General features: G+C 44.0%; 1 protein-coding gene across 4 annotated transcripts in view; it reads left to right on the top strand.

Moving 5' to 3' along the window:
- Nucleotides 1-15,677, top strand: part of Blnk (B cell linker) — a 69,770-nt gene that overhangs the window by 38,053 nt on the left and 16,040 nt on the right. For all 4 annotated transcript variants that reach the window (XR_007349094.1, XM_048807060.1, XM_015494571.2 and 1 more), the window contains 4 exons: nucleotides 2,522-2,685; nucleotides 6,679-6,760; nucleotides 8,294-8,365; nucleotides 14,300-14,372. Coding sequence is in view for 3 of the 4 variants with exons in the window: in XM_048807060.1 (XP_048663017.1) it covers nucleotides 2,522-2,685; nucleotides 6,679-6,760; nucleotides 8,294-8,365; nucleotides 14,300-14,372 (391 nt within the window). In the remaining variant the exon portion in view is untranslated. The remainder of the gene's footprint in view (nucleotides 1-2,521; nucleotides 2,686-6,678; nucleotides 6,761-8,293; nucleotides 8,366-14,299; nucleotides 14,373-15,677) is intronic.

Genomic DNA, 15,677 nt, shown 5'->3' with positions numbered 1-15,677 from the left:
CACACACACACACTCCAACACCAGCTGCTCTGACTTCCAGGCCCCCAGGGACAGAGGTGGACAAACAGGCTGCTGCCCAAGTGCCCTTTGTTCTGCCCACCATTAGGGCTCACTCTTCCAAGCAGGAAATCTGGGTGCTCACAGATGCAGCCCAAATGGCAAATTTCCCCATTCCAGGTGAAAGGTATCTGTCCTAAATCAGGATCACTGAAAATAGTCAAAAATAAATGAATTAATAAATTAATAAAGCACACCCTGATGTTCCCCCCGCCCCCCGCCCCAGCCCCAATAGGCCCAAGGCAATCCAACCTCTGCTTCACTTAGGGCTTCCCGCACACGAGTTCATGGAATTTTGCTTAAGAAGTTCATATAGAACTCTGACCACCCTCAAGGATCCCTACTCCCACCCATACCAGACAATCCTGGCCCCCTGCCCACAGGGCAGGAGGGTCAGGAAAGCCTAGGAGCCCTGGAATTAGCCTCACAACTCAAATGGACACAGCTTAGGTCTGGTCTTGAGGGCTGCATGTTCCTTTTATTGTCCATAAAGAAAAAATTTACTTTCCAATCTTAGCAGGAGACATTGAGTTCCCCAAAAGTGAGGCCAGCCAGCATGTCCATGACAGTTGGGGCAGTGCTAGCATTTGTACCAAGTGTTTCCTCATGGAAAGGACTTCTGTCCTTTCTCATTGATTACAACTGCTCCTTGTTTTGTTCCACAATTAGTCTGTAGAGCACCTACTATGTGCCAGAGACAGGACAACATATTCCCCAGACTTTATACTTCACAGTTTAGTGCTTTGCAGACATGGCCTAATCAACTCTCTTCATAACCTCTTTAAAAAGGAAGAGGTTGGCACCAGCCTGTAATCCCAGCAATTCAGGGGGTTGAGGCAGGAGGATGGCAAGTTCAAGTTAGGCACAGACCCTGTTTGAAAATTAAAAAGGCTGGGATGCAGCTCAGTTGGGAGAGTGTCCCTGGGGTCCATCTCAAGTTGGGGGGGGGGGGGGATGGAAAGTAGCAGCTTGGAAGAATGGACTAACTCGGCTGAGGTTCTGTGTGAACTTGACCTCTCAGTCCTCAAGGTTCGTGTGTAACCCACTGTGCTCCAGGCACTGCCCACTGGATTTGGTAACCGATCTTGTTCAGCCTTTGTAATAACCCTGAAAGGGAAGGGTTTTGCTAGGCACATTTTGCAGACCAGGAAACCGCAAAGGTGGCTAGGTGGTTCATTCAAGGGCATGCACTTCAAAACCTGTTTTCTACATTTTGCTACCTTGGATGGACTTGAATATTGCATTAAGAAATCTGAGCGAACTCCAAGAACTGTAAATAAAACTTAATAGGCATAGCAATTGGATGCCCAAGTACAAAAGCACAGTAAACAGTGCTGTTAACTACATACCTTCAACAAGGAAGAAGCAAGGGCTGAGGGCAAGAACAGGCATCAGGGGAGGGTGTGGAGTTAGGGGGATAACGTGCAAGGGCAGCTATACCAAGCTAGGGGGACTATAACAGAGGAAGCAGCAGGAAGCCAATGATGGCAGTGTAGGCCACTGTAAGTAAAGGTACTGTCCCCAAGGTAGGAAATGCACCAGGTTGTTCCTACGCTTAGAGTTTCCTAAACTGTATCAGTCCAAATCAAAACTTAGCTCACAGCATCAGCTGGGTAGAGTTACAGTTCCTAAGCCCTCATGGCCTGGCATGGTAATGTTAGTTCTGCTTATTAGGCAGGCATGCCCCACCTGCTGCTTTCATTGCCATCTTTCTCATCCCTACGATAACTCTCTGAAGTGGGTAGCATGATCTTCCATTTTAAAATGAGGAAGTGAGGCCCAGAGAGGTTGAATAGCCAGCCTAACAGCCGTGTGCGGTGAGTGGCAGAGGGGGGTGCAGAACCCAGACCCATTTTGGCTTCAGAGCTGGATCTTTCCCCAACATCTGCTGAAAATAGACAGACCTGGTGCAAGGGGGTTGCCAGGGTCCTCTAGGAATTGAGGGAAGTCATTGAGGGAAGGGACATAGGTTGACCCACACAAGTGATGGCCACTCTGGATGTACCTTAGAATAGCCTGGGGAATTTTTAAAAGAAGTTCAGACATAATAGGCCTGGGGTGGGGCAGAGGCCTCAGGATTTTTAAAGCTCCCCAGTTAGTTCTGATATTTAACAGGATTGAGAATTACACCACTTACAGACACACACCCTCCCTGTGCTGCTTCGGTCCACTGTGCTTGTAAGAGTGTTGGCCTGGCAGTATTCCTGGGCCTATGGGCTTCCGTCACTCCCCTGGGAGGATGTTTTGCATGAGGATGTTCTTCTGGGGTTTATTGTGTAAGTCAGAGACAACAGAAACTTTTTGCTGAACATTCCACTTTGCTCTTTAAGGACTGCGCCACTGATCATTTGTAGCTACATAGATGCCAGTAGTTACATACTTTCTAGATCTTCCTGGCCTCCACTCAAGGAACAGTCCGGAACCTCTATTGAGTTGTGTTTTGTTTTTCGTTTGTTTGTTCAAGATAATCGGTCTAGCCAGAGGCAGTCTCCACCCTTCAGCAAGACACTTCCCAGTAAGCCCAGCTGGCCTTCAGCAAAAGCAAGACTGGCCTCCACGCTGCCGATCCCAGCCTCTATGCAGAAGCCTCAGATCCCACCCAAACCTAAAGACCTCCTTGAGGATGAGGTACAGTAAATCCGTCTGGAATCTCCCCATGACACAGCAGGGAAGTGAAGTGGATGGCGGAGCTGGCATTTGAACCCAGATAGTGAGGTGTTGGGGCTGGGTGTTGAACAGCTCCCCAGTACCACCTCTGCAACATCCACTGAGGAGAGACTGGCCCCTCATTGAACACAGATGTGCCAAGCACTGTGTGGTTCCAGGGCTTCAGTGATGCCCAGAACAGACCAAATACCTGTTCTTACAGGGCTTTATACCTGTGGTCTTTGACCCTTGAACAGATCATTCAATTTCCCTCAAGTTCCTCATCTGTAAAATCAGAATGTACCTAACTTGGTAGGTATTGCTATAAAAATCACCAAAATAATGTATAAAGCTATTAAAAGCCCACATGACTTGTAATAAGGAAGAATCTTGTGTGTGGGCATGTAATAGCTAATCAGAATGACCCCTGATAAACAAATAGGGCCTGGGGCAATGGGAAAGTGAAAATAGGATGAATTTGTGGCACTTTTGATTCTCAAATCTGTAGTCCAGGGGAAGGCAGACAGGAAGAATGGTATATTAATGCTGAAACATATGAACGTTGAAGTTGATCTAAGATAATTTTAAGAGCAATCACTTATATTTTTGAATCATGATATTACAATAAATAAAATATTGCTAATAAACATAGGTCACAATAGTAGAACAATCTACTTGATGTCAAAAAACCAATTATTGGGCTGGGGATGTTGCTCAGTGGTAGAGTGCCTACTTAGCATGTGTAAAGCCCTGGGTTCAATCCTTAGTACCAAGGGGGCAAAAGAGCAATTAATGATGTCACTATAGCCAAGCATTTGTGATTTGTTCATGTGATAATGGGGTTTATAAGATACAGCAAAGCCAGGGTGACTTCCTTAGGACATAGATTGTGATGGTTCTTGATCATTCACTTATTTTGTCAGGTAATGATCTTCAAGCATTTAATTGCAATTAGGAAACATATATTATGCATTCCCTGTCTGTAAACCCTATAAAAGGCAAAGCAAAGCCAACAAACAGAACTTGTTGGAATTAGAGCGATTTTTTTTTTCTGTATTGCTCTTTTGGAATAAAAATGTCTTGATTCCAGAAATATCATTATTCTAAATAGCTCAAATTCTAGACATTACAGATAAAACAGCTTCTAGTGTAATCAAGCACTGCAGGCAAAACAAGTACAAACTGAGAATTCAGAGGAAAGAATCAATTCTGAAGTGTGAAATTGGGCTAGGAAGCTTTGGGTAGGGCACTGTGCTTCTGGCTTCCCTATAACCATTGGTGCCAAGTGCCAATGCCAAAGTTCTGTGTTCAGATACAAGAAATTTGAGGGTTTTGTTGACTACAGGCTTGAGAGCAAGGACATGATTCCTGGGGACTCAGCCTCTTCTGTCACAGGAACTAGTCCCTGCAAGAAAAGCTAGACTCTGGCAATATGTTGCTCAAACTGCCAGCTAATCCAGAAAGGTTGACCCATGGGGCCAAAAGGGTCCTGCAAAGATACTAGAGCCTCTCAACATGCCCACTATTCAATGCTGCTAAATCATCTTACCTCAGCCTTGGCTCTTGGATTAGCCAATTTCAATTCTATTCTCTGAGCCTCTTGATTATACAGGCACTGGAAGTACAAACACAGATCAGAGAACCTATTCAGAATCTACACTCTGACACAGTGAGTCTAGCAACAGAGCAGAGGGCAAGAGCTCCCCTCTGATTGGCAGATCTAGAAGACTTCTACTGTTATAGCAATGTACACCCCTCCCCACAAAAAGGTCATACAACCAGACAAGAGCCCAGCACAATTTCCTCCCAGGTCTGTTCAACTCCAGAGCCTCACTCCCTCAGCCAAAGATGACTGCAGAATTGAGGTGATGTGTGAATAGAACAACCCGGGACCTTTTGGCCAGGTTTGGAAGTGAAGAAAGAGATGAGAAATTGCAATTAAATGAAAAAAATGATAAAAAATATGACAGAAAGAGAAGGAGGAAGACTCTAGTACTAGCGTGTTGTGGATCGGAGTGTGAGTCCTGAATTCTTGCACCAGCTAGGTTCAAATCCCAGATCTACCACTTTTTAACTGTGAGACCTTGAGCAGGCTGTCTAATTATTCTGTGTCTCAGTTTCTTTATTTTGAAACGGAGCAATGATGGTACATACCTTATTGGGTTGTTAGAAAGATGAAATGAGACAATATGTGCAAAATACTTAGAAAACCACCTGGCAATAAATATTGGTTTGTGTTTCTCCTAGTACCTTTCTTGACTACCCACCAGGACAGATTGTAAAAACTGCTTTTAAGATCTTATTATCTCATTTATAGCTTATCGGTATAAAATCATTACCTCCCTGTATCTGTGGTCAATTGATTATTGACAAGGTGCCAAGACAATGGAGAAAGAATTATGTTTTTAAATAAATAGTGCTTCGAAAACTATATAACCACATACCAAAGAAAAACGTGGTATTAGTATTAGATAGTATTAAACACTATCTAATACCACATACACAATTAACTAAAAATGAATTATAAACTTAAATGTAAGGACTAAAATTATAAAATTCTTAGAGGAAGGCACAGGAAGAAATCTTTGTGGCCTTGGTTTAGGCTATATTTTTTTAGATAGGACAACAAAAAAGCCCGAGGAACAAAAGAAAAAGATAAAATGGACTTCACAATTTAAAACTTTCATGCCACAAATGATACCATCAAGAAAATGAACTACAATTGACAGAAAAGGAGAATAATTTTTTGAATCTTATATCTAATAAAGGACTTGTATATAGAACATACAAAGAACTCCTGTGAATTCAACAATAAAAATATAACTGAACTAAAAATGGGCATGGATTTGAATAGACATTTCTCCAAAGATATACAAATGAGCACGTTCACCATCATTTGTCATCAAAGAAATGCAAATCAAAATTACGAGAGACACTGCTTCATACCTGTGAGGATGCCTATACCCCAAAAGACAGACAATAACAAGTATTGGTGAACATATGGAGAACCATTACACAAAGCTGGTGGGGGTGGAAAATGGGGCAGCCACTTTGGAAAACATTTCACTGTTCCCTCACACTATGAAACACAGAGCTACCATCTGACCCAGTGATTTCACTCCTAGGAGGTGAATTCCTAAGAGAAATGAATGTCTACCCCAAAATGTGTTCACAAATGTATATAGCAGCATTACTCATAACATCCCCAAAGTAAGAGCAACCAAATGCCCATCAACCGATAAACAAAATGTGGTATATTCATACGATAGAATATTATTTGTCCATAAAAAGGAATGATATAATGACACATGAAAAAAATCTGGAAATCATCATGTAAGTAAATATGTGACAAAAGACTACATGATGTATGCTTTCCTTTATATATATACAGTGTTCAGAATGAGCAAATCCGTATAGTCAGAAAGAAGGCTTGTGGTTGTCTAGGTCAGGGGAGGGGATAGATGGGAGAATGACTAAAGGGTGCAAGGTTTTTTAGAGGGTAATAAAAATCTTCTAAAATTAGATTGTGGTGATGATGGCACAACTCTGTGAATACAACCAACTATGTTCAGAAAATAATTTTTACAAAATTGTGCCTGTGTCGAATATGTATGAACTTTTTTCCTTGTCATTATTGCCTGACAACTATTTACATAGCACTGTATCACATTAGGTATTTTAAGTAATCTAGAGATTATTTAAGGTCTACAAGAGGGTATGCATTGGTTATATGTGAACACTACCTATTTTATAGGGAACTTAGTATCCATGGAGGGAGAAGGTCCTGGAATTAACCCCTGTAGATACCAAGGGATGGCCATATACCAAATTGCACTAAGTAGTCAATTTTACATAGTGCAGTCTTATGGCATGTGAATTATAAGTAAAGCCTTGTTTTAAAAAATTCCTCCTTCCCTCCCCACAGTCAACTATAACTACCCAGATTCTTCTCATTAATTTCTGCATTTCCTTTAGGCTGATTATGTTGTCCCTGTGGAAGATAATGATGAAAACTATATTCATCCAACAGAAAGCAGTTCACCTCCATCTGAAAAAGGTAAGAGTCTGCAGATTCCCGCATCTGACAACTTCTAGAAGTTACTCAGGGCATTCAGAACTCTTTAGTAGTAAGCACTAAGGGTTCAGACATGGCAATGCCCTGGCCTCTCTCCTCTGTAGCCACAGCATGGGCCTCCTTTGGCTGGTGGAGCAGAGATATCAGTGAGCAACTCATCTCTGGAGCCTTTCCCCCTACCTTCCTCATTCTACTTTCCTCTCCCATGATTTAATATTTCCATCCCAACTTCTAAAAGCACTGGGTTACCTTCAGCTGCCCTTGCATAGAAAGATTTCTCATAAAACCGAATAGAGCTGCAAGCCACCATGTTGCCTTATACAGTAGTGCACTAGGAACAATTTCCATAGAGGACTGATGGGGTGAAAGAGTGAACTGTGCTGTGAATCCTGATTCTTAAAAGGTCCTGGTATGCCGCAGTCTGGCTGGGCACAAATAACCGAGCTGCCACAAAGCCTTGTAGGTTCAAACAGCAACTCTTTATTCCCGAACTCTCCCTGGGACTCTACACACACTTCCTGGGAACACACTCCCTCCACCGGGCTCCGCGTGCCAATTCTCAGGGAACCCTGCGAGAACTCAACGGGAACTCCAAAGTAGCGGGGGCGAGGCAGCAGGGTCCGCCCTAATCCGAGCAGGATCTGCCCTAATCCCAGAGCCGCCCTAATCCCGGAGCAGGGTCACCTTTCAACCATTCCCCCTAGCAAAATGCCAGGTGTCATTCCGACTAAACTGTGGCTCTCAACACTGGTATCCCAGGCTTATGAGAAACATTGCATTTATAAATCCTGTACAGTGTAGCAGATGCTCTCACAAACAAGTTACCCTAAAAAAGCCAGTGCCACACTCTCAGGTCTGGCACCAAAATAGGGCATGTTTATTCTGAATGTAGTTCCTTTGCAGAATATAATCCCATGCACTTGCCTCTTCAGGTAACACTACCCATCTAATAAACTTGACTGCAAGGTATTAAGTCTGCCTCCCTGTAGCAACACTTTCCTGTACCCCTAAGACCCACCTGAATTCCCAAGCCACCATTGCCATAAAACAACACATACATATTTCTCTTCACCCTCCCCCTAAAATACACACACACACACACACACACACTCCAAGAGAAATTGTATGTATTGCATGTTGAAGGGAAGTTGGGGAGTTGGGGGGACTATTAACTTGGCCTTTCCATGATTAGGTTGAACATACTTCTACTAAAAAAAAAAAAATTCATCTCCTAGAACTTCAGTTTGGCGAATGATATTCCCTGTATTCATTTTAACAAATCCCTGTCATAAAATAATCTGATTATTCCTTTAATCCTTAATATATTCATTCCAGAGATTTCCTGTGAGGAGACTTCTTTGAATGGTTTGTGTGTTTAATAAGGGTGTCTCTTACTCATTCTTGGCAAATTCCATAGTCTGACCCATTAGGACCCTTTAGTTTTCCTGATGAGGTAATTTTCCCCAGGAGAATGTATCTGTCATGGTTATCTGTATATATTTTTGTGTGTTTAAGCTCCTATGGTGAACAGATCAACCAAGCCAAATAGCTCCTCCAAGCTGACCTCTCTTCCCGGAACAGCTTCAGGTATAGTATCACGTGATTTGGTTTGGTTTTGAATTTTTCCAAATGAGATCTATAGCTCAGATCCAACATGAAGAAATTAGCACTTGTATTTCCCATTTCTTAGTAGATGGGAACAGTGTGGTGGCCCCTCTGTGGAAAGAATCCCCACCCCAGGCCCTCTGGCCTCTACTAGACAAGTCCTGGTCTACATCCCACCTCACTAAGCACTTGACGGCTTCTCCTGTCTCTGGCCCCTGGATGAGGATTTCCCCAGGGTTTGGCCCTCAGCTCTTCCACTGTGGTGTTAAAATCAGGGGATTTGAGTCAGATAGACCTGGGTTGGAATCCTTGGTTACCAGCTGTACCATCCTGGACTTGTGCTCCCCAGATTTTGTAATCTGTAAGTGGAGACAAACAATAACCCCTGCCCTTGACAGGAGAATTCTGAAGTCATGACAAGAACTCTTAATGAGTGCCTGGCACACCGTCAGTGTTCAGGAAAGAGGATGACTTTTCATATTTTTAGGTTTGTCCACTCTTCTGGCGTTGCTTCTTGTGTCTATGGGATAACTCCCTGGTATCCAGCCCCTGCCTGATTTCCCTTCTGAGGGTCATAGTGTCCCTGCAAGCTCAATATTGCCATCACTGAGCTCAAAGCTATTGCCATCCTGGTTCCTCCAGGCTACACATCTCAGAATTCCTGAGTTCTTTCCAAAGCCTGCTGTTTCTTCCTTCCAACTGTGCTCTTCCATTTTAGCAGCTACACCCTAGGTGGGGCTTTCTTCCTTTATCACTGCATACCTTCTGGTCTGTCACTTAGCCACACCCCTGCCTCTCGGCTCTCTCCTTAGCAACAAGAATGAGCTTCTGAACTACTGCAGATATTGCCAGCTCATCCCATTATGTGTCACTCCTACCCAAGCCATGGACATCCAGAAGAAGTCCCTGGTTGTCTCCTCCTGTAGGTTTTGGCAGCCCCCAAACCTGTAGATACTGAATAGTACCCACAACCCTCAAGACCAGAGATACTGAGGGGTACCCACTCCCCACCCTATTACCAGCAGAGAGGGGTGGGACTCCCACTCCTGCATTCCCAGAGTGTTCTCTCTGTCTCTGTCTCCCCTACACACACACACATACACACAACACACACACACACACACACACACACACATACCCTATCCCAGAGTTGAACACAAGGGTTTGGAAGTTTAGGCTCTGCTTCCATTGAAAGGATCCTTGAGAGAAAATTGAAGGGGAAACTATTTTTAAAAAATCATTTCTTAGACTCTTTCCTGGTGAAATTGTTCACTTTTCTCTCACAATTTCTAGTCTCACCCTCTTCCTCAGAACCCACAGCCTCTTTGAATGTGGGAAATGGGAAGTCAGAGCCCTATTTCAGCTCATCTTATGTTCTGGGAACAAAGGGCAGCTTGCCAGCCCAGAATGTCATGATGAGGCTACTATAGTCCCCGTTGAAATGGGGAGCCAAGTCAGGATGAGAGTTTGACTACAGATGAATGAATCCTCCTTTAGAAACCAGTTTATTAATCTCAGCTCTGCTTGCCTTACAAGGACTTTTTCCTAAAACACACCCTGTACTCCAATCTGCCTGTATTTCATGGGTCCTGCTCTTTGGTCTTTATGTGGGTTTTTACTTTTAAGGCACCAAATCTTGTCCATCCTTCAAGACCCAGTGTGAGGCCTCCCGCTCTGGTTTCTGTGGCCTTCAGAGACTTCTCCTTTACCAAAAGTCTCCCTATATATATCCTTGACCCTTACCTATTTCCTGATCACTCTGTGTCTCATCTAATTCTCAAGTATATTAGAGGCTCCTTGAAGACCTTTGCATGGACAGCACTCATTCAGGAGGCCTTTACTTACCCCACATTGGGATAGGGTCCCATCATGTGTTCTCCTATACTGCCCTGTGCATGCCCTTTATCCCATGACCCCTGGGGAGACTCCTGTCTTTCCTCTAAGACTCTCAGTTCCATGTCCCAGCTGGCTCAGGACCTAATTTAAAGGAGGCACCAAAATAGTGAAGGGCCAGTTGGTTAAGAGGGGACATCCCCAAACACTGGCTGTATTTAAAGAATCTCATGGCACCATCACGAGGGCGTTAAACCATGGGATGTATTACTCACAAGTTTGATATTAACCCAGTGGAGCTGTATTTTAATATTAGAGGCATCAGATGAAGAAACCAAATCTAAACAAGAAAATAATGTCCTGGTTATGGGATTATTGCATGCAGATGGGAGGAAGGACGGGGGCTAGAGGCAGTGAGGTGACTTGGGAGGGACCACACCACATTAGGACCTCTGGAAAATGTTGGTTTTGGCCCTGTGATAACCAGTAAGGTGCTCACTGAGGAAGACATAGGAAATGAGGTGCGCCGACAGGCTCTGCCCTTCCCTTGGTGTTGCCTCCTGAGAAGCACAGAGGCATGGACCCAGCCCAGACTCCAGGCCAGAGGGCTCCGGTCCTGGCTCTGACACTTGCTAGGACCTTGTGCAAGTGAAGTAATCACTCTGTTTCTTCCTCTGAAAAATGGAGGAAAGGGCACCTATGCCTAGTGGTATTATGAGAAGTAAAGGAATAAATACATAAGGATCACACTCATAAAATGAAAGATTCTGTCATTATTACGGTTACCCTTAAGAACCCCTTCTTTTACCTGCCTTGATTTGGGACCATTCTGGTGGAGCATCCTGTATACCTCTCAGGGAACAATTTTGTTTCTTCCTTCTGATATAAAGTTTTACTCTAAATCAGGGCTTCTCAGCCTTGGCACTATTAACATTTGGGGTCAGATAATTCTTTATAGTAAGGCTGCCCCGGAGTAAGATATTTGGCTGCATCCCTGGCCTCTTCCCCCTAGAAACCAGAAATATCTACTGCATTTCCAAATTTTCCCTTGAAGCATCCTGACCAAGAATTAAGCTCTCCCAGAAAGCAAGGATCCTGGAAGTGAGGAGAAGGTATCAAGTGAACTGGGTCTGGAGTCCCAGAGCAGCTGGAAGACCCTGGCCCATGATATAGTTAGTTTCCATCTTCCCTGGGCATCCAGAAAAGTACCCCCACCCCATTCCCTTTCTCTTTCACCTCCTAAGGGAGAAGCAACAAGCGAATCTGACTTGCTAAACCATGTCCTGTGACGTCTTGGCAGGGGAGCAAAGTGTCTGCCAGAGGTTTAGGCTCAAATACCCTTGGCGTAAACTCTAGCCTTGCCACCCACCCTCTGGGAGCCCCGGTTTGCCCTACCTGATGTTACATGAGACTTGCAGGTGACGCATTTACAGTACCTGGCACTCTGCTGGCTCCCTAGAGAGACTGTGATGGTTGATCAGAAGACACTAAAACAAAGACAATAATAATCATGTTTCCCAAGATCCTTCATGAATTATAATTTACCTTCATCGGTTATAATTTACATATCTCAAAACTCACCCATCTTATGCATATAACTCAATGATTTTTGTAAACCATTACATTTATAGTAATATGTTATATAACCAACACCATAGTCCTGTTTTAGAAAATTTCCATGCCCACCCCACCCCAAAAGATCCCTTATATCCATTTATAGTTACTTCTGTTTCTACCCCCAGCTCCAGGCAACCACTGGTCTGCTTTCTGTTGCTATAGATTTGCTTTTTCTAGACATTTCATATAGATAGAATCATACAATATGTAGTCTTTTGCATTGGGCTTCTTTTCCTTAGCATAATGTTTTTGACCTTCAAAAACTTTAAATCTCTTCCCAGTATATTACCATTATTATATTTGACCAGTTCTTTAAAATTGGAAGTTACAATATTATCTTACCACACTAACTCTGAGTTAGATAAGGTAGGTAGTGGTGCCCCCATTTCACAGAGGGCATAACTGAGGCACTGTGGCTTGCAAGAGGCACCCAGCCAGTTGGGTGACAGGTGAAAAACGAGAACCCTGTCTTCCTGATTCAGGACCACCGGTTTTCTGCCAGCACTTGTCCTCTACCACAGAGAAGAGCTGGGAGGCCCTCCTTCTCCTCTGGTCACCAGAAGTTATTTATGGAGAGGTGAAGGAAAGGGAAGATGTTGGCAGGGTGTTTGGAGATATGAGGGAAGGGGAAGCTTAGTAGAAACGCCAGGCAGTAAGTCTGACAAAGATAACTTACCAAGGCCAAATGAGTCCTTGACATTTAAGTAGAGGGAAACCCCTGGGAGGAAACACTGACTTAGACCTTCTTTCTACTTCCTTATTTTTCCGACAAGAACTTTTTTTTTGCTCTTCCTTGAAATCTTCCACTAAAATCTATGAGCAACCCAGGGATATTGTAGCAGCATCAAGCTTAAGTATTCAATTTGTACACTAGTTAACTAAACTCAGTTGGACTCATATGACATATTGAGATGACATTTCAGTTTATTGTCACATGAAATGTAAAATTCTAAATGTAGCCTTTTTCCCAAATAGCTTTTTAAAATCACATCCAAATCAGGCAGCCTGTAAGTAGGAGTGGCATTGGAGGTGGCAGTGCTTCATCGGGTCCTAGGGAAAAACTACCCACTTTTTTTTTTTTTTGGTACCAAGGATTGAACCCAGGGGTGCTTAACCACTAAGCCATATCCCCAACCCTTTTTTATATTTTATTTAGAGACAGGGCCTCACTGAGTTGCTAAGTACCTCGCTAATCTGCTGAGGCTGGCTTTGAACTCGCGATCCTCCTGCCTCAGCCTCCCAAGTTGCTGGGATTACAGGTGTGCACCACTGCACCCAGCAAAACTACCCACTTTTTGCTGTCACTGTTGCTTGTGTTTAGGAAGTTAGTCCTATGCAAGGACTGTGCATAGAAAAAGAGTAGCTGGGCTCTGAGCAGAAGCCTGAGGGCCTCTTTGTAGTAAAGTCTATGAGAATAAACCCTGCTATCTCTTTTTAAATACTTTTTGAGGCCTTTTTCTCTTGTTAGTTTTCAGATATGATGACATGGGGTACACGTGTCTTGCCTGTGTCAAAAAGGCAGAGGCCTTGGTCCACTCCTTCAAGACCCCACTGGGTGCTGACACGAGGCCTTCAAGTGCTTTACACAGACCAGCTCTCAATAATTCTTGGCAATTGATTATTGCCTCAGTGTTATTGTGTGCTCTCATTATTGTCTCAGTGTTACTTCTGAGTTGTCTTGCAAACTAAAATAATATATACCAAGGGCAGCAGTTCCAACTTATGCTTACGAGCATCTCCTATAAGTCCATTAGGAATTGTGGACTTATCAATATAGTGGTTCTTAATTAAATATTTATTCAATTTAATTTGATTCCACAAGAGGTCTTATCAGAACCCCGTAAGTTTCATTGAGAAGCAATGCCCTAGCAGCCCAGCATCTGCCTGAGGGGGAGCAGCTAGCAGACACTGATGGCTGGCTTAGCTCTGGCCTCCCTGCTCCAGGCGTTCCCTCTCCCCCAGCTATGAAGCTCCCCCTGCCTCTCATGCTTCCTCCCTCATAAGGATTGTCTGGCTCTGTCTTCAGGTGAGAAGGGAGTTGGGTTAGGGCACAAGGCCCTCTGGGTCTCTTCTGTGACTTTGAAAGATGATATTTGGGGAGAAGCCTGCCACTTGTCCCAATTGGACTATTTGTGCCCTAGGCAAAGGCCCTGAGAACATTGCAATGAACAAGTGAATATCCAATGTGAGGTGAAGTACCACGTACGGTGTGGAAGTGGGGTTATGGGTGAGCAGGGTCTATACTGTGTATCAGGAGTGGTGACTTTGACCTTTTCTCGCAGCACCTCTGTGATGCACATCTGTACATCTGTACATGGATGCAAGTGTGAGCTCTTGGCTTCACAACTAGCAATATATGCAACACAAAACGTGTATGTTCCTGAGTCTGCCAGAAAAGCCAGCCCCAATGAGACCATCAGCCCCAGGCGCAGGACACAGGGACTAACTGTGTGTATGTTAACGCAGGTCGGAACAGCGGGGTCTGGGAATCCAAGTCACCTTCTTCACCAGCGGCACCATCCCCACTGCCGAGGGTTGGGTGAGTACTTGCTTCGGAAGCATCTCTATGAAATGTGACGGGGTAGGACGACAGGACCCTGCTGTCCTGTAGACTCTGAGCAGAGTTCTCTTCTACCTCCAGGGCAGGCTGCACTTTGGACGTGGGGAGCCCCTGATGAGACAGGAAGAGAGGAGTGTATCCTCCCATAGAGTTCTAATTAAATCCTGAGTTCTTTGACTTACCGTTGACTTACTGTGTTCAACACAACACCCTGACTTTTAGATGCTCCAGCACCAAAATAATTTTGAGGCTTCCTAACGGGTTTTATCTTTACTTTCTAATGGTCTATAAATAAATGTGCGTACCATTTGCAGCCTACGTTAGGGTGCTCAAAGCAACACCATGGAGGCTCCCTTCCAAGGTGACACAAAAGGGTTATTCTTTCTTACTGAATCCGAAGGGGCTTTGTATATGGTCAGACGAATGTTGTAATGCGTTAATATTACAAACAGTGACCCTGTGAAATTATGTTGGCCCAATAGGTTATTTTAAAAGCACACTTCAATATATTTATGCCCAAAGTGCCTGCATGGTTATAATCTTAACTCTGCCTTAACTGGGAAGGAAGGAAGGAAGGAAGGAAGGAAGGAAGGAAGGAAGGAGGGAAGGAAGGAAGGAAGGAAGGAAGGAAGGAAGGAAGGAAGGAAGGAAGGAAGGAAGGAAGGGAAGAAAAACTTAATTTCAGGGATTTATGAACCAAAACTCTCCACACTTCTCTTTTTGGCTCAGCTTTATCACTTGGGGCAAGTTAGTCTCTTTGATTTATGAACCAAAACTCTCCACACTTCTCTTTTGGCTCAGCTTTATCACTTGGGGCAAGTTAGTCTCTTTAAGCCTCCATTTTCTCTTCTCTAAAATATGATGATAATGTCCATTTGAAAGGGCCATTGTAAAAGGTTTAAATAACTGTGGAGAGCCTAACCCAACTTTAGGCTTCTTGCAGGCACTGGGTAATTGTTATTATACCTCTCCTATCCCCCTAGCTGCAGCTCTCAGTCAAAAAGCCAGAGGGAGAAGGAAGAGGGGGGAGATTTAAATAAACACCCAAGAGAAGCACAAAACCTGAGCAGTATTAGGTTCCCAGCTGTATTGGAAACAGAAATGTTACTGAAGGCAGCACCTCCAGGGCCACGATTCATAGTGGTTTGCAAACTCGTTTGGCCTTGGATCTCTCTCAATGAAATTTTACACAGACTTGTAGAAGAGAATAGTCACCTAGAAGCAGGGCGGAGGTTGGTGTGGGGAGGTACCGGCCCCAACCTGCCCTGCCTCGCTGTCCTCTTA

The sequence above is a fragment of the Marmota marmota genome, unplaced genomic scaffold (genome assembly GCF_001458135.2).
Source record: "Marmota marmota marmota unplaced genomic scaffold, marMar, whole genome shotgun sequence".
Taxonomy (NCBI): domain Eukaryota; kingdom Metazoa; phylum Chordata; class Mammalia; order Rodentia; family Sciuridae; genus Marmota; species Marmota marmota.
The sequence above is the reverse complement of the archived record's forward strand: the minus strand, read 5'-3'. Positions and strand labels throughout refer to the sequence as shown.